This window comes from Coturnix japonica, chromosome 6, assembly GCF_054131305.1.
Source record: "Coturnix japonica strain WE chromosome 6, WE-NBRP24, whole genome shotgun sequence".
Lineage (NCBI taxonomy): Eukaryota > Metazoa > Chordata > Aves > Galliformes > Phasianidae > Coturnix > Coturnix japonica.
Window position 1 is genome coordinate 23,660,006 of NC_140668.1, and position 17,014 is coordinate 23,677,019.

General features: G+C 56.6%; 2 protein-coding genes across 3 annotated transcripts; both read left to right on the top strand.

Moving 5' to 3' along the window:
- The first annotated feature begins 210 nt into the window (after positions 1 to 210).
- On the top strand, positions 211 to 9,392 carry GOT2 (glutamic-oxaloacetic transaminase 2). Its single transcript, XM_015873587.2, has 10 exons — positions 211 to 320; positions 3,866 to 4,022; positions 5,009 to 5,137; positions 5,478 to 5,537; positions 5,653 to 5,814; positions 6,035 to 6,139; positions 6,464 to 6,614; positions 6,850 to 7,015; positions 7,944 to 8,094; positions 8,532 to 9,392. The coding sequence occupies exons 1-10, from the start codon at positions 253 to 255 to the stop codon at positions 8,652 to 8,654; spliced, it is 1,272 nt and encodes a 423-aa protein (XP_015729073.1). The 5' UTR covers positions 211 to 252; the 3' UTR covers positions 8,655 to 9,392.
- A 370-nt stretch (positions 9,393 to 9,762) lies between these two features.
- Positions 9,763 to 16,529, top strand: SLC38A7 (solute carrier family 38 member 7). Of its 2 annotated transcripts, XM_015873588.3 has the most exons (12): positions 9,763 to 9,846; positions 10,127 to 10,239; positions 10,338 to 10,752; positions 10,973 to 11,171; positions 11,314 to 11,458; positions 11,643 to 11,741; positions 12,144 to 12,201; positions 12,296 to 12,410; positions 12,545 to 12,692; positions 12,779 to 12,978; positions 13,399 to 13,453; positions 13,542 to 16,529. In XM_015873588.3, the coding sequence occupies exons 3-12, from the start codon at positions 10,486 to 10,488 to the stop codon at positions 13,642 to 13,644; spliced, it is 1,389 nt and encodes a 462-aa protein (XP_015729074.2). In that variant the 5' UTR covers positions 9,763 to 9,846; positions 10,127 to 10,239; positions 10,338 to 10,485; the 3' UTR covers positions 13,645 to 16,529. The 2 variants fall into 2 exon arrangements, 1 of the variants encoding a protein (XP_015729074.2); XR_014947447.1 differs by lacking the exons at positions 12,545 to 12,692; positions 12,779 to 12,978; positions 13,399 to 13,453; positions 13,542 to 16,529 and having other exon boundaries at positions 11,643 to 11,865; positions 12,296 to 12,366.
- The last annotated feature ends 485 nt before the right edge of the window (positions 16,530 to 17,014 follow it).

Here is a 17,014-nt window from a genome sequence, read left to right on the forward strand (position 1 = left end):
CGCAGTACATCCCAGCACGGCCCAGTATGACGCAGTACAACCTGGTGCAGCCCGGCACGATGCGATGCAATCCCAAAGGAAGGGCACAGCCCATCACACCCCCCAGACCCCGCCCACGGGGAGGCGCGATGCAATGAGTCCTCCCGGCCGCCAGGGGGCGCTCATAGGCGCACCGAGCCGCCAGGCGCATGCGCGGGGCGGAGCCGAACGCAAGGCCGGCGCCGCACTCAGAGCTGACCGCACGCTGCCGCCATGGCGCTGCTGCAGAGCCGCCTCCTCCTCAGCGCCCCGCGCCTCGCAGCCACCACCGCCCGCGCCAGGTGAGGGCTGACGGCGGGTCAAGGCCCTGGGAGCGCGTTCCGAACCGCCTGGATGGATGGAGGGGGGTTAGACAGGGCCCTGCCCGGGGATGGAGCCAGTCCCTGCGGCCGGGGGGAGCCGTCCCGGTTCTGAGGGGCTCGGGGGCGGGAAAACGGTTGCTATGGAAACGGCGCGCTGATTGGCGGGCGGGCGAAGCGAGTCGGGGGGCGCGCGTTCTGATTGGCTGCGGCACCGCGCCCCCCCCCCCCCCCCGCTTCCCTCCCGCTGCCCTTGAGGAGCCGCCATGGAGGGCGCGGGAAATGGGGGCGGGTCGGGATAGGAATGGACGGATGGAATGATATGGGTGTGAGGGACAGGGACAGAGGGTGGGGGTGAGCACAGGGATATGGGGTGGGCACCATGATAAGGGTGGACCTGAGGATGCAGGGCACAGCTGGAGCCCTCCGAGGAGCTGCACGCATCGCTGTGCACTGCAGCGCTCACGGTGGCTCTTATCAGCAGCTATTGCGTCTGTGGGTTGTGCCCTTAGACCCCTTGGTCCCATGCTTGCTCTGTAGTAGCCTCCAATTACATCTATGGGTTGTGCCCTTGGACCCCTTGGTCCTGTGCCCACCCTGCCCAGCAGCCTCCTGCCCATAGCTTTCCTGTGCTGAGGTTCAATACACGGCTGCAAATTGGATCTAGGTCACCTGGAAGCGATGCCGGCCGTGCCTGCTCTGCTGTGGGTTAGGAGCCTTTGTGCAGCTCCAGCTGTTCCACGTGTGTCGTGCACGGGGATAATCAGCACTTTTCTGTTTGCTTATCTTCATTAACTCCACTTTAATGTGCTCAGCTGCAGGCACCCTGAAATCAGGACAGAGGAGGTGAGATCCAAAGCAGTTAAAGCACTCCTTTGGTACACGGAAGTGCATCAGGGATGGGTAATGCTCAGCCCTTCTGGACCAGCAGATGGCTGCTGTAAATGCCTTTATTTGATGGGCCTCTAGGCCAGAAGCCCTTTGGGTTTGCAGCCTGTAGGTGTTGTTCCCTTGCAAATATTTGCTCTGGCCTTTGGCCTCTCCATCCTGCTTGGGCTTGCAGAGCTGCTGCAGGGATTTGGCTGAGGCTTTGGGATCCATCTGCTGTGGGGATGGGCCCCCAATGAAGGAAACCTGTGAGTGCTTGCTTGCAAGGAGGAAAGCTGCTTTGTGTGCCTGCCTGAGCCCATGAGCCGCACATTCCACACACACGCCTCGTGGGTGCTGCTGGTTGATGAGGTTCCTGACCAAAGCAGATGTCTTATGGAACGAGAGCTCTGCTTCACATCCCAGCACTGCATCCCCTGCGTCCAGAGGTGGATGGAGACACGCTCTTTGCTCACACTGGATGTCCCTTAAGTAGTGAAGCTGCAGCTTCAGCTTGTTTTCCTTTGGCTTTCGGCACTGAGGTGCCTCCAGTCCTGTTGTGTGGGCAGCGAAGGTTGTGCAGTTTATAACTTTGACCTTTATTTGAGAGCAGGCTCATTTAATTGCTAGAAATGGAGTACAAGGTGGTGCAGTGACAGCACGTTACAGGGACATGGGGGTAGCGATGTGTTGGGGTTTGGGAAGGCTTTGGCTCTGCTCTCCTAAGTGTTCTGATGTGTTTGAAGAACCCAGTGTGGGCTGTTCCTATTGTTTCCCCTTTTCCCTGCCATCTCAGCTCCCTAAAAGCAGCAGAGGAGCCATTCTGCTGCCTTCACCCCAAAATCCTCAAGCCAAGAAGGGGAAAATCAGCCCTAAACCTTCCTTAAGCTGCTAGAAAGGCTCAGGATGAAAGCGCTTAACTCTGGGGTGCTGGAGCTTAGGGAAATGCCAGCAGGATCAGCAGTAATTGCAGCAGTCCACGTTGGAGCCAGTGACGTGCTTAAGTGTTTGCAGGATTGGGAGCTCAAACACGGTGAGCTGCATGGCCGAAGGGCAGCCCTGATACCCAACCACACACTGCAGGGCCAGCATCTCAGTGGCACCACTGACTCATCCTCCTGTACTTAACCAGTCTTAATTACCTCTTTGCTTAGCGGTCTTAGCTTCTTCCATTTTTAAACTTCCCAAGGTGTCTCTGCCTTGGATGTGCTGGCTGCCTTTTTTTCCACAGTGCTGGGCAGGAATAGAAGCAGAGGCGTTGTGCTTGGAAGCGCTGTGATGCTGGGAAGAAGGAGACCTAAAATGGACTGAGCGGGGGAAGAAATGACTTTGGGAGTTCTTCTGGCCATGCTGGCACCCAAACTGCCTGCTTCTACCTGGGCAGCATTCCCATGTAACGTTATCCTTTCCAGGCTGGAAAGCTCTGTGAAGTTGTCACGGGGCATTCTTAGCTATGGGAGCTGGCTTGCTGTGTTTCTCCTTTAGCTCTCAAGGCTGAATCCTGCCTTTTAACAGAGCTAAAAGCCAAGCTGTGCTGTGTGCCACATCAAGCAGACAGTCTGCATGATGCTGTGAATCAGGATGGCCGGAGCTGCATGGAGGGGGAGTCATCCTTTCCCTTCCAACCCAAAGCATTCCGCATTTAGCAGTCCCATTCACTGCTGCAAAACCACCACCTCGTGCACTGCACAGGCCTGAAGGTGGGGCTGGGAAGACACTGCGGCCCATAAGTAACAGGTTTCTTTTTATAGCACGGCCTGGTTTGCTGTTGTTGATGTTCAGAGAAGCTCTGTGCCTTCAAGATGCCGTGCCAGCAGGGCAGGGGGCTCATGGGACTGCTGCTGATGTGAGCAGGGCTTGTGTTTGGCTGCAGGGAAGCACGGCTTCGCATTGGAGCTTGTTAGACCTTGTGTGGGGAAGAAGGCATCCCGTGCCACTTGCAGGACAACAGCATTTGGCTCCATCCATTAGTGATGCACTGGAACAGGTTGCCCAAGGAGGCTGTGGATGCCCCATCCCTGCAGGCATTCAAGGCCAGGCTGGATGTGGCTCTGGGCAGCCTGGGCTGCTGGTTGGTGACCCTGCACACAGCAGGGATTGGAACTGGGTGATCATTATGGTCCTTTTCAACCCAGGCCATTCTGTGATTACCTGCATCTGGCTGAGGTGCCCTGGGTGGGACTGACCTGTGGGTGGTGAAAAGCTGGCAGCAGTTTAGGGCTGAAATGCTGCTGTCAGCACATGGAGAAAGCAGGGTCACTCCTACTTATCAGTGGGTTGGAGGCAGCCAGGTGTCTTCAGGCTCAGTGTACTGAGACTCTGCCTGTTCTGCCAAGTAAAATGCAGTGCCAGCTCACATGGATGATCCTTCACAGGCACTGCCTGTGCCTTTTATCATGGCTTAAAGGTGAGATTCCCCTTGAGCTTTTCTCTCTATTTGTGTGTCCTGCTGTGGTGCACATGAAGGTGTTGCTCTTCATGTCCATCTGGGATGTGACACACTGGGTCTTGTGTCCCCTCTGCCTGGCCAGAGCCGCAGCACTTCTGCTTGTGTCCCTATAGTGATGCCCACCTTCACAAATGATCCAGAAACCCGAGAGCCACGGGGTGTAGCACCATCCCCACCTCTCCATCCTGACTGTGAACTTCTTTTCCTCCAGCTCATGGTGGGCCCACGTGGAGATGGGTCCCCCCGACCCTATCCTGGGGGTGACCGAAGCTTTCAAGCGCGATACCAACTCCAAGAAGATGAACCTGGGTGTGGGAGCATACAGGGATGACAATGGGAAGCCGTACGTCCTGAACTGTGTTCGCAAGGTGAGCCTGGCCCCGGAGCAGAGGTATCTGTTAGCAGTGCTTTAGAGACACAATACAGCCAGCTGTGAAGCAGTAGGGGATAAACACCATATCTAACTTGTTGCTTACTGACAACAGTCCTTGAAACCAGCTGTCCTCTGATTCTCAAGGTGTTTCTTGAATAAACTGGTATTCCCTGGGCTGGCTCACATGGGATGGAAGAGCTGACGTTGTCCCCTTACTGGATTAGTCTTAAAGATTCTGCTGAGCCTTTGTTGCCAGCTTTTCTTTAAGCCAGTCTAGAACTCCAGCCCAAGGAGCTGGATGTGGACACTGCCCTTGAGGGGATTACGGAGCCTTTCAGGGCTCTATGTGTAAAAAGAGGCTGTTAGAAATAGCTGCCAGCTGAAGTGCGCATCGACTGGCTGGTCTTGGCATAGGGAGGATGTGTTGTCCTTAGTTCCCATTGGCTTGAGATTCAAAGCCATTCTTTGCCCTTCATTTCCTGGGTCAGCACATGCTGCAGCTGTGTCACAACCAGGCAGCCTGGGTGGTGTCACAGGAGGAGCTTCCTGGTGCTGTGTCTGTCCTGCTGCCCTAGGGGTGCAGGCAGGGTTCCCTATGAAGACACTGACACCACTATTTTTTTCCTGCTCCTCCATAATATTTGAGCCTCCCAGTCCAGCAGGATGATTCCAGCTTGGGCAAAGAAACACGTGTCCCCGTGCAGCAGCATTAACTCACAGTGGGCCAGAAGTGGCACCCAGTTCCCTGGCTCTGCCAGTCTGATTCTTACACCCTCTGTGGATCTGGTGCCTGTGGTGAAAGCTGAATCTCACCAGATGTGTGCTGCTGCCCCTGGTTTTGCTGGGCTATGATTTCTTGGCTCCTGTCAGCCAAGCTTTGTCCCTTTTGAGTGAGCAAACGTTATGAGAAGCAACACAGAGCTGGCCACCATCCTCACCATGATAATGCTTCTTGTGCTGAATGTGTGTCCTCCTTTCCAGGCAGAGGCCATGATAGCATCTAAGAAGATGGACAAGGAGTACTTGCCCATTGGAGGGCTGGCAGATTTCACCCGGGCATCAGCAGAACTCGCACTGGGTGAAAACAGTGAGGCCTTCAAGAGCGGCCGGGTGAGGAGCAGGCAGGGGAGCAGTGGGTGGGCAGCACTGAGATGTGTGGGCACTGGGGGCAACCAGCAGGAGCAGAGGGGCTGGTGTGGGTCCCAGCAGAGCTGCTGGCAGCTCACCCCAGGATAACTGCCTCCTCAGCAAGCAGCCATTCCCAAGGAGGGGTCAGAACCTTGCCAGGAGTCCCAACTCAGTGCCTTGCAACAGGAGTTGTTGATGTCTGTCCCCTCCAGCCCTGTATCCCTGTTTGGGTGTGCGGCTGCTAATGCTGCTGTGACGGTTGGGCTGTTCCCTGGATCCTGACTGCATCTGCTCAGAGCCTTGTATTCTTTTTCCCTTGCAGTATGTTACTGTGCAGGGTATTTCTGGGACTGGATCTCTGCGAATTGGAGCCAATTTTTTGGTGAGTGGCTGGATGGAGAAGGAAGGAACATCCTTTGACAAGAGCTTAATCTTTGGATTTCTCTTTCTGCTTGAATCTGCCCAGCCTGTTTGAACTCTGTCTTTTTCTTCACCAGCAACGGTTCTTCAAGTTCAGCCGTGATGTGTATCTACCCAAACCATCCTGGGGCAACCACACACCCATCTTCCGCGATGCCGGCCTGCAGCTCCAGGCTTACCGCTACTATGACCCCAAAACGTGCAGCCTTGACTTCACCGGTGCCATGGAGGACATCTCTGTGAGTTGCTTTCCGTGCCTGGAAGCAGGGAGGTGATGTGGGGAGAAGGGTGAGCTTCTTGTGTTCACCTAAATGTGGTGAGAAACCTGATGACACTGAATTGTGGCCAGAAGTTCTGCAGGGCTCGTCTAAACCATACTGGGGCAATGGTCTCACCTCAGCAGCTGAGGAGAGTGCTCAGATGTTGTTAATCAATCACTCATTATAACATCTTCCTTAGAAAATTCCAGAGAAGAGCATCATCCTGTTGCATGCGTGTGCTCACAACCCCACTGGTGTGGATCCCCGACAAGAACAATGGAAGGAGTTGGCATCTGTAGTGAAGGTGAGTACAAGGGTGTCCCAGGGATCATGTACGTTTCATAGGAAAACCACATCTCTGTACTTTCATGGGTCACATCTGCTCATCAGCAAGGTATAGGCTGCTCCCTGCCCCAGAGCTTAAGTGCTGGGCAGGAGCCAGACAAAGGCACCCATAAAGCTTCTGTCTGAGCACATGGCTTTCTGCTGGCACCTTTTGGGAAGCTGGGGAAGGGAGCTGTGAGAGAATAAGAAGCTGGAGTTCAAGGGAAGCATCCCTTTCACATGCCTGGTGTCCCCTGGAAGGTTCATCGGGCTCTCTGTCACACTGTTGCTTCTTTGCTGGCAGAAACGGAACCTCCTCGCGTACTTTGACATGGCCTACCAGGGCTTTGCCAGCGGGGACATCAACCGGGATGCCTGGGCTTTGCGGCACTTCATCGAGCAGGGCATCGACGTCGTGCTGTCGCAGTCCTATGCCAAGAACATGGGGCTGTATGGTAAGTTGGGTGGGAAAGGTGGAAGATCTCATCCATGCTGGATTAGCGGTGGGTGTCCTGGTGGAGATGCTGCGTGTCCTCCCAGTTCCAACTGCTGCCTGTGCCCAGCCTGTAGCATTGAATGGAGCACAGGAGGAAGCCCTTGGGAGCTGGTGGAGATCTTTCCATGGAGGAATCCTGCCCCAGCCCCGGGTATCCTTGGACAGAGGCTGGGACCTGACTGTCTCTATTTCAGGAGAGCGCGCGGGTGCCTTCACGGTGATCTGCCGTGATGCAGAGGAGGCCAAGAGGGTCGAGTCACAGCTGAAGATCCTCATCCGTCCCATGTACTCCAACCCACCCATGAACGGAGCCCGCATCGCCTCCCTCATCCTCAACACCCCTGACCTACGGAAGGAGTGGTAAGAGGGGAATCCTAATGCTCACAGCAGCAAGGCACAGAGGCTCTCTGTGGTAGCCTTGTGTTGTGCTTGCTGCATCATGGGCAGCTCTTAGTTCAGGGTACTGCCAGAGCCGCACACTACTGCTTTCCTCTAGGGAAATCCCCACCCAGATCTGATTGGCATCAGCTAGCATCAGTCTGGCCTGGCACTATTGAGGCAGATAACACTCGAGGGGCTGGGGAGGTAAATCTTCCCTAGGATTGAAGGCTGCTGGAGCTGCTAATCTAGGGAGTGCAAAAAAACCAACTGAGGCATCGCCGCTGTGTTTCACACAGGGGGAAGTAGAAGCTTAAGCCCCTTGGGAATTAAAACACAGGAATGTCACCCTGGTGCCCTAAGCCTGCTTCCTGGTGCCAAGCTGTGCTGCTCCAGCAGCTGGCTGTGCAGAACAAAGGCTGGCTGTGTCTTGTGGCCACGCTGCCTTGGCAGGCTGACGCTTTGCATGATCCAGCAGAGATGTCTCCTGGCTGCACTGCCTTGGAGCAGAGGCCGTCCGCCTGCACTGGGGGGGCCTTAGTGCTCCCCAGGTACTATTTTATGTGGGCTTGGGCAGCACTGCCATGAGCCTCCAGCTCTTTCAGACCGAGACTCTGGTAATAGTGCCCAACAGCAGTGGAATAAATAAGCAGCAGCAGTCACCTTCAGGTACCTGGTTGTCCAGCCAAAGCAAGAGCTTCACAGTCCGTGGGCTTCTCTCAGCTGTGGGTATGGCTGTGTGACCATTCCATGGGGGTATGTGGCTGTGGGCTATGATTGATGGCACACTCGGTGCTTTTGGGGTGCAAGGCTTCCGCCATTGGAGGCGGTTTGCTTTCTGGGTGGCTGGGAAGGGAGTTGTGTTGGTGCATCCCAGCTGTGCTGAGCTGTAACCGGGTTGACTTGTCAGGCTGGTGGAGGTGAAGGGCATGGCCGACCGGATCATCAGCATGAGGAATCAGCTGGTGTCCAACCTGAAGAAAGAGGGATCTTCCCACAACTGGCAGCACATCACTGACCAGATTGGCATGTTTTGCTTCACGGGGCTGAAGCCTGAGCAGGTAAACACAGTTCCTCTGGCCTTCAGGTGTTGTTTGTGGTACTTGTCAGAAAGATACAGAGCGCTTGTGCCAGAATGAGCCCATGGGGGCAGGTCTTCTCAAGGAGGAACATCTTCCCAGCCTGCAGAACTGGATTATCATGGCAACCCATGTCTTGCTCTGCTTCCTGAGCATCTTCTGGAGGTTGAAAGCGAATGTCTCCTGCTTATCTGGCAGTCACTTAGTGCCACTCTGAGGTGACGACTGGCTGAATATCTGCAGGGTTTGCATGTTGCCCAAGAGCTGAGCAGCAGCTCTTGCTTTCCCAGAGCTCTGCAGGTGGTTGGATGACGTGTCTGCTGGCACCCAGCTTGTGTTTGGTTCTAGCAGGCTGTGTAAATCTGCACTCCAGCAATAGAATAGAGGGCTTCAATTTGGTCTCTGCTCTTTCATCCCAGGTGGAGCGGCTGACGAAGGAGTTCTCCATCTATATGACAAAGGATGGCCGAATCTCCGTGGCAGGAGTTGCATCGAGCAATGTAGGCTACCTGGCTCACGCCATCCATCAAGTCACAAAGTAAAGACAGAGGCGTGCTCTGGAGCTGCTAGCCTTCCCCACGGCTCAAAGAAGGGGAAGGAAGGAAGGAAGGAAGGAAAACGCTTCCAACCACAGCACTTAATGCCGCTGCTGAATGTATCTTGTAGATGAGTTGTCATAGAAGCCTCTAGTTCAAATTGCACCGCGTTGTGGAGCAAGGACATAATTGCTGGCTCCCTGTCGCCATAGCCATTCTCTCCTGCTGCTTGTCCTTTGTCCATCAGCCCCAACACCCATCTGCACTGGAGGGAGTTAGAGGTTACTGCTCTGCATCCTACCGGCGGACACACCAAAGGCATCCCTGTGCTTGTCTCTCCACAAGAGGGCTGTACCAGGCTGCTCACTGACAGCAGCAGGCAGGGAGCAGGGTGGGCTGGGGGGGCACGTTTGGGTTCACCTGGTGAGCCGGGCTCAGCCCGTCCCTGCTGCCTGCAGGCTCTGTCCTCCTCCGCCCTCTGCTGCTGGACTCGGGCTTAGCCCAGCGCTGGGCAGTGCTGCAGCTGCCATCCAACAGGGAGCGTAAAGGCTCTGAGGACTTGTCACTACTACAGTGTGCTCCGCTGTGGGCTTGGTTTCCATCTGGGACTCTGTCAGGTGTCATTCACAGTGGCATTGGTGTGTGTGTGTGTGTGTGGCAGGCTCCTGTCACTGCTCCCAACCTCTGCTCCCATGCTCCGAGGTCAATTTCTTGTCCTTCAATACGAACTTCCTCTGAAACCTGCTCTCTGTGGCTCTGTGTGTCTCCCCACCCCCTGCAGCCCCGTCACATCAGCCCTGTGAGCCCAGATGAGCTGGGCTGTGTCCAGCCTGACCCGGGGATGCTGTGACATCCGCCTCATCCATCCCAAGGGCTGCTGATGGTAAATGCAGGAGGGAAGGCTCCCAAGGGCGGTCTGAGCGCTGGCCGTGCAAAAACCATCCTCTCTCCTCGTGCTGGCTGCCCGCAGCTCGGGCTGCCCAGACCCACGCGCGGGCTGCGGAGCTCGCTGCCCTCATGGCTCCGCTCCGAGCTCCGATCCAACCGGAGCCGCTCAGGGAGGCGTGGCGGGGGGCGGGCGGCGCCGGCGCGGTTGCGGTGAGCGGGGCGGGGCGGTGCGACCCCGGCGGGGGGAGGGACACGCGTGGGCACGGCGGTGGGAGCCGGCTCCGGACCGCAGAGACAGTGCCCCGCTCGGGTGAGCGGGGGGTCCCAGGGCCGGGAGGGCTGGGGGTACCCTCGGGGTGTAACCTGTGCGTGGGGGCTGCGTGCCGTGCCGCCGGGTTAAACAGCCCGAAGGCAGAGCGCGGCCCGGGCGGGAGGCCCGGAGCTTCCCCTGGGCCGTGCGGGTGGCTCCGTCCGTGCTGCGTGGCGGTGCGTGGGTCGGGGCGGCTGCCGGGCGCACGTTCCCGCAGCGCTGTGTGCCCGGCCGTGCGCTGCGGGTCTCGCTGAGCCCGGCCCTGACCTTTCCCCCGCAGCCCGTGCGCGGCAGCTTGTGCAGAGCTTGCAGGAATTGGGGCCGGGATTGAGGAAGCCCGGCGGGGCTCGTGCCCGCAGCGATGCGCGTCCCCGTGCGGCCGGCCAGGCCGAGGTGAGCTCCGCTTCCCGCAGTACCCGTGTGCCGCTCCCCACCGGCTCTCTCTATCGGGGGCCGTAGCGGTACCGGAGGATCCTCGCGTTCTCCTGCAGCCCTTTGTAGGAGTCGCACAGCAGCGCCTGGCTGTTTGCTGTCGCCAAACCCAATGGAGCCAACGCTGCCCCGCGGCACTCGGCTGAGCCCGGTGCAGCAGCGCTAGCGGGACGCACGGCGGGAGGAGCGGGCGCTGCCGGCGGGAGGATGGCTCAGGCCGCTGGGAGCATCAACACCGACTACAGGGACTGGGAGTGGAGCGACGATGCCGGGGAACGGGCCCGGCTCCTGCAGAGCCCCAGCGTGGAAGCGGTGCCGAAGAGCGAGGAGAGCCCAGGGAACGGCGCCGGGGCCACGTCGGCGCTGGGCGCGGTGTTCATCGTGGTGAATGCTGCTCTCGGGGCCGGGCTGCTCAACTTCCCGGCTGCCTTCAACATGGCTGGTGGTGTAGCTGCGGGCATTGCCCTGCAGATGGTGAGAGATGGGCTGGGACGGACCTTGTCCCAAGCCTGGAGAGACTGGGGGGGTTGTAGGGCTGTGGGGAGGAGGAGATGTTGGGTGGAAGCCCCCCGGGTGAAGCAGAGGTTAGGACCCATGGGGGCAGTAGTGATGCTGTCTGCATTTTTTGTGGCTTTGGGGACGTTGACTTGCTGCTGCCTCACTTTGTCCCCTTCCCATCTCTCCCTCCCCGCAGTGCATGCTGATCTTCATCATCGGAGGGCTGGTCATCCTGGCGTACTGCTCGCAGGCCAGCAATGAACGCACCTACCAAGAGGTGGTGTGGGCTGTGTGTGGGAAGGTGCCAGGTGTGCTGTGCGAGGTGGCCATCGCCGTTTATACCTTTGGCACCTGCATTGCTTTCCTCATCATCATCGGAGACCAAGAGGACAAGAGTGAGTGCCCCAAGGGTGTGACCCTTCGGGTAGATGCGGCGCTGACCAACATGGTTGGGGCTGGAATGGATTGGGGTTGGACCTTAGTGGTCTTTTCCAACCTAAATGATTCTGTGATTCTCTGAGCTATCTCTGCCCACAGTCATTGCTGCTCTGGTGACGGAGCCTGAGGAAGCAGGGAGCAGCCGCTGGTACACGGACCGCAAGTTCACCATCAGCATCACCGCCTTCCTCCTCATCCTCCCCCTCTCCATCCCCAAAGAGATTGGCTTCCAGAAATACGCCAGGTGGGTAGGAGGGCCCTGCAGCCTGGGGGGGTGGGCTGAGGAGAGGGGTAACGGTACCTGGTGTCTTCCTTGGGGGAGGAGAAGAGCAGGGATCATCCTGGTTGGAGGGGTTGGGATGGCAGGTGGAGATACCCTCAGACATCCTCAGAGCTGGATGCTGACAGCTTGCTGTCCCCTCCTGCAGCTCTCTGAGTGTGATTGGCACGTGGTATGTCACCGCAGTCATCATCATCAAGTACATCTGGCCTGACAAGGAGCTCGTGCCCGTGGAGATCCCTACCAGGTGTGTGTGCAAGAGACGTAATGCTGATGGTCTCATCTGGATCTCCAGTGCTCCAGCACGGGATTTGAGGAGAACAATTCACTTCTAGCTCTGCTACAGCTGCATCAAACCCCAGCAAGGAGAGGTCGGGGTCTCCTTTGGGTGATTTTTGGTTCTTTCCTTTGCTGGTGTGGCTTCTTTTCCTTCCCCGTGTGGGACTTTCTGGACTCACTGTGGTCAGGGAATTTTAGGGCAGAGCAGAGTTAAGATCAGTTTTTGGCACTGCCCAAAGGAAAACCTTTATCCATGCAAAAGCTCTGTCCCGGGTGGGAGGAACTGGTGGCTGAGCTGGGGGCAGATCAGCAGAGGACCACACAGTTTGGATGTGCCCCCGCTCTGACCAGTGGCCGTTTCTCTCCCCAGCCCCTCCACCTGGATGGCCGTGTTCAACGCCATGCCCACCATCTGCTTTGGATTCCAGGTAGCTTCGTGCAGCACACGGGATCTTGTGCATCTCCCCGCTGCTCTGACTCGTCCCATATCGTGTCCCCTCACTCTCTTTGTGTCTCTGGCAGTGCCATGTTAGCAGCGTGCCCGTCTTTAACAGCATGAAGCAGCCAGAGGTGAAGACGTGGGGAGCAGTGGTGACAGCAGCCATGGTGATCGCTCTCTTTGTCTATACTGGCACTGGTAAGTGAGGGGACCCCATGGTCCTTGGAGGAGCTGTGAGCTCCTGGGGACAGGCACTGGTCAGCAGAGGTAACTTGAACACACGTCCAGGAGGGTCTTTCCCTGCCCCATCTGAGTGCACCCTTCCGTGGCAGGTGTCTGTGGCTTCCTGACCTTTGGAGCCAATGTGGACCAGGATGTGTTGCTTTCCTACCCCTCCAATGACATCCCTGTTGCCCTCGCTCGGGCTTTCATCATCCTGTGCGTGCTGACGTCCTACCCCATCCTGCACTTCTGTGGCCGGTGAGTGAGGAGAGGCAGCGGGGCTGGCGCAGGCAGGGGGGTATTGCTGGGAACCCTCCTTCCTTCCCACGGCTCTGTGCCCACAGGGCTGTTCTGGAAGGTCTCTGGCTCCGCTACACCGGAGTGACAGTGGAGGAGGACGTGGTTCGGGAGCGGAGGAGACGCCTGCTGCAGACCATTAGTTGGTTCCTCCTGACTCTCCTCCTGGCTCTCTTCATCCCTGACATTGGCAAAGTCATCTCTGTCATTGGAGGCTTGGCCGCCTGCTTCATCTTTGTCTTCCCAGGTACATCCTGGGATGCTCTGTGGTCGGTGGAGGTCTCTTGGCCTTGTGTTGCAAAGAGGGAGGGGGTGGGATGGAGACATAGGAGCTAGGAGACCTTTAGAGAAGGAAGACCAACTAGTTTTGACTGCTGTCGCTACTCCAGAACTGGGAGTGTGGGAGGAGCAGCGGGCTGGGTGAGAATGGGCTGGGGGAAGACTGTCTCATCAGCCAGCAGCATGCTCTGCCCCTTTCCAGAGCAGGCTGGGAGGTGGTCGGGGTTGGGCTGTAGCCCATTTTCTGTGGGCTGAATGAAGGCAAAGAAAAACAGGAGAGGATGCATCCACCCTGCCCTTGCTTCAGTGGGGCTCAGTTCAGCTGCCTGGTCTGCAGGGCGCCTGTTCAGTCCTTGTCTGGGTTTAATGTGCCTCCTGTCCTTCTCAGGGCTCTGCCTGATTCAAGCTAAACTCTCTGAGATCCAAGAAACCAGAACAGTCAGGTAACGTGCTTCCCCTCTCCTTGCTTTCCCTATGGGATTTGGGCATAAAGGTCCCCTCTAAGTGCACCCCATCCTTGTGTATCCGCAGCTGGTGGGCCCAGGTCGGCTACGGGGTATTCATGGTCACCCTTGGAGCCTTCATCTTCGGACAGACCACTGCCAACGCCATCTTCGTGGATCTGGCAGCCTGAGCCTCCTCCAGGCAGGACCCAGAAGTAGATTTCCCATCAGACTGAGGGGGGGTGGGGAGAAAACATTTTAGTATATTGGGAATGTCCAAGAGGAGTGTTGAAACGCAGGGCTTCGCTGGAAGAGCCCTGCAAGGACTTGTGTCGTGTTGTCTTAACACACCAGGCAGCCAGGCTTGCCTTCTCAGTCATGACTCCCTGGTGACGGAGGAGAACCCCACTCACTCCGTGCTGACATCCAGGTCAAATCCTTTCTGCCCCTCTGGGGTAGGCTTCACTAAGGGATCCCATATGGGTTTGCACAGGAAAGCTCACTGCTTCCCTTAGTGACAGGGGAACTTCTTTCCAGCACTTTCACAGCTTAAAGTCGCAGTGTTGGAGGGAGTCAGTGTGTCTTGTTTAAAGGGAACTAGGGACTATGCTTTACTTTATAGTGTGCTGCGATCAGGGCATAAAACAAATGGAAATGGAAAGGGAGAAAGCAAAGGGAGCTCTGCCTCACTGAGCAGCGCTGGGGCGATGGGTCCCAGGTGATTCCCATCGCCTCAAAGTGAGTGAGTTTTACTGTGCATGAGCACAGCAATTCCTCCACCACCTTAAACCCATTAACTTAGACAGAGTGACATCCCCACGGTCCTATTCTTTGTCGGTGTTTGGTTTTAAGTTTGCTTTCCCGTGGCTCATCCTGCCAGCCTGCTGTTCTATCCCAGTGCTAGCAGGTGTTTCCTCTCCCATTTTCCTCTGACCAGGCTGCACTTGCTGCTAGGAAGTGGGAATGTCGCATTGAGCCTCATTTTAACACTGAGCCTGATTTTAATGTGCCATTTGTCAGGGAGGGGGATTGGGAGGACCGCAGGAGCAAAGTTTACATTGCCAGCCCCAGCCCTGGGGCTGGTGGACTCACTGGAGAAGGTGCTGTGAACTGCATCTGCCTACTGGAAACACTACGCTAGAACCAAGCTCTTAATTTCATATCCTGTTCTCCTGGGCTGCATGGTCGAGGAGTGGGACAGCTTTAGGTTTTAAGGGACGCTCTGAGGATAAAGCAGTCAGTATTAATCCCATTCATACTGTGCCCATGCTTATTGGTGCTGTGGCTGGTGCTGCTCTTGGATGTTCCTCCTTAGCCTTTCCCAATAGTTTCTTTTCTGTTTCTTGGTTGTTTCTTTGGGTATAGGGGTTCCCACAGCTGCAGGTGAGGCTTGGAGCAGTTAAATCCCAGCAGCCCACTGCTCTTGTTGAGACTTGAAGGTCCCATGATCTTTGGCTTCTAAATCCCTCTGCAGGGAGAGAGATCTGTCTGGTCTCAGAGCAGTGCTTGGCAGACATGGGACGTGTCCCAGCCTGTGACGGTGGGAAGATGAACAGTGACACGTTGATGCAGTACTTGCCATGTTCCTTTCCTTCTGTGACCAACCAGCGGTGGGTGGGAGAGCAGCCTGCAGGTACAGCTTGCTGGTGGCATTCATCCTCTCCCTGCACTGCTGTATATGGGTGTGCTCTGACAAAAGGTGGCTTCAGCCTGGCTCTCACATACCACAGCTCCCAGGTAGTGCTGGCACAGCTCTGGAAAAGGCTTTTCACCTCTGCTCTGTCATTTCAATACTCCCCACCTTCCCCCCATCTCTCTGAGGTGAGCTGGGGAAATCCAGACAGAGAATGAGCAGGAAATCCCAAATAAATAGTTTTGGGGGACTGTGTGAAGTATTGTGTCCCTCCAGTCTCCTCCAGGGTAGCTCCAGCCTCTGCGCCTTCTGCTTTTCACATGCAAAGGCTCCAACAAACCTGTTTGCGTCAGTTGCAGTCAGTGTGTTGGGCTCTCCAGAAACCAGGCCGTGTTTCAGGGCATGCAGTGTATGCCTGCATACAGCGTGCTTTCCCACAACAACAAGAGATGGAAGGAGCCAGAGCTTGGGGTTAACGGGTTATGTCTCAACGCAGTCCACCCACGTTGCATGTGGGAGCATAGACATCACATTTTCTTTTTTCTTTCTTTGCCCTTTCCCCCCCATTCCTCCTTTCCCTTTCCCTTCCTTCCTTCACTCCTTCCTTCCTTCCTTCCTTCCTTCCTTCCTTCCTTCCTTCCTTCCTTCCTTCCTTCCTTCCTTCCTTCCTTCCTTCCTTCCTTCCTTCCTTCCTTCCTTCCTTCCTTCCTTCCTTCCTTCCTTCCTTCACTCCTTCACTCCTTCACTCCTTCACTCCTTCCTTCCTTCACTCCTTCCTTCCTTCACTCCTTCCTTCACTCCTTCCCTTCCTCCCCCGCTTCTTTCTTTCTTGCTTTCATGATTTTCCATTTCTCTCTCCCTTTTCCCCTATCCTGCTCACTTGCTTTGTCCCTTTTCTTTCCTTTTTTCCTTTCCTTTCTCCCCATCCCCTTCCAAAACAAGCAGAGATCCATGGATAAGCACCTTGGATATCACCACTGGGTTCACAGCACCTCTAGCATGGTTCTGAGCAGTAAGAAGAGCCCAGCCACGCACGGCTGGGATACTTGTGGTGTCTTTTGAGTACAAACCAGGCTCAGCTTAGACTGCACTGGAGCCGGGGCTGCACGATGTGCGTTGTGTGCTCCCAGGAGTGCAGGCACCCAGAGATGCTGCTCAGTGTAATGCCTGGACCAGAGCCCTGCACTGTGGGGCTGCTGGGCTCCCTCCCAGCCCTGTGTGTGGAGATGGGGCTGCATCGTGCCCTGCCTCTGGGGTTACATGGCGATGGGGCTGTTTCTCTGTTTGCCTTATCACTCCTGTGGCTGTTTACAGACTTTTTAATGTATTTTCTTTCATTTTAAGTGCAAAACAAAACCAACCAAAAAAAAAAAAAAACAAAACAAAAACGAAAAGCCTGGATGACCTTGACTCAATAAAAGTGAACTTGTGGTGCGTACCTCAGGCAGGCCCAATGTGCTTTCTGCATCGCTGCGTTGCTTCGTGGTGGGAGAGACCTCAAAACTCCAGCAGGACCGGCTGTGGGGGCACAGCCCAGGGTGACGGGGCGGTTAATGTCCCAGTATTACGGTATGATTAAGGTTAGGAGAGCTCCGCCCCAAACCAGCCCGGCCCGTCCCCTCAGGGCCAGCACAAAATGGCGGCCCCTCTGGACCATACCACTGCGCCGCTGCGGGGGGGCGCACGGCACGGACCGCACCACTGCCCAGCGATGGGGGGGGCAGTGCAGTACTTTAGTCCGGCGCTGGGGGGCGTGTTGAGCGGGCCGTACCACCGCTATGTAGTGGGGGGGGGGGCGGTTGGCAGGACCACACCACTGCGGGGAGGGGGAGGGGGAGGCAGTTGGGGGCTGCTCCCCCCGCCCGTCGTTCCCTTTGGCGCTGCCCGCTACTTCCTCTTCCTGCCTCGTGCTGATTGGCCGCCCCGAG

Bases quoted from the DNA above. Each gene is read 5' to 3' on its own strand.
- GOT2 (XM_015873587.2), top strand. From the start codon at position 253: ATGGCGCTGCTGCAGAGCCGCCTCCTCCTCAGCGCCCCGCGCCTCGCA. The intron at 6,615-6,849 runs GTAAGTTGGGTG...TCTCTATTTCAG, and splicing joins CAAGAACATGGGGCTGTATG to GAGAGCGCGCGGGTGCCTTC. The intron at 8,095-8,531 runs GTAAACACAGTT...CTTTCATCCCAG, and splicing joins CGGGGCTGAAGCCTGAGCAG to GTGGAGCGGCTGACGAAGGA.
- SLC38A7 (XM_015873588.3), top strand. From the start codon at position 10,486: ATGGCTCAGGCCGCTGGGAGCATCAACACCGACTACAGGGACTGGGAG. The intron at 11,172-11,313 runs GTGAGTGCCCCA...CTCTGCCCACAG, and splicing joins CGGAGACCAAGAGGACAAGA to TCATTGCTGCTCTGGTGACG. The intron at 11,742-12,143 runs GTGTGTGTGCAA...TTCTCTCCCCAG, and splicing joins CCCGTGGAGATCCCTACCAG to CCCCTCCACCTGGATGGCCG.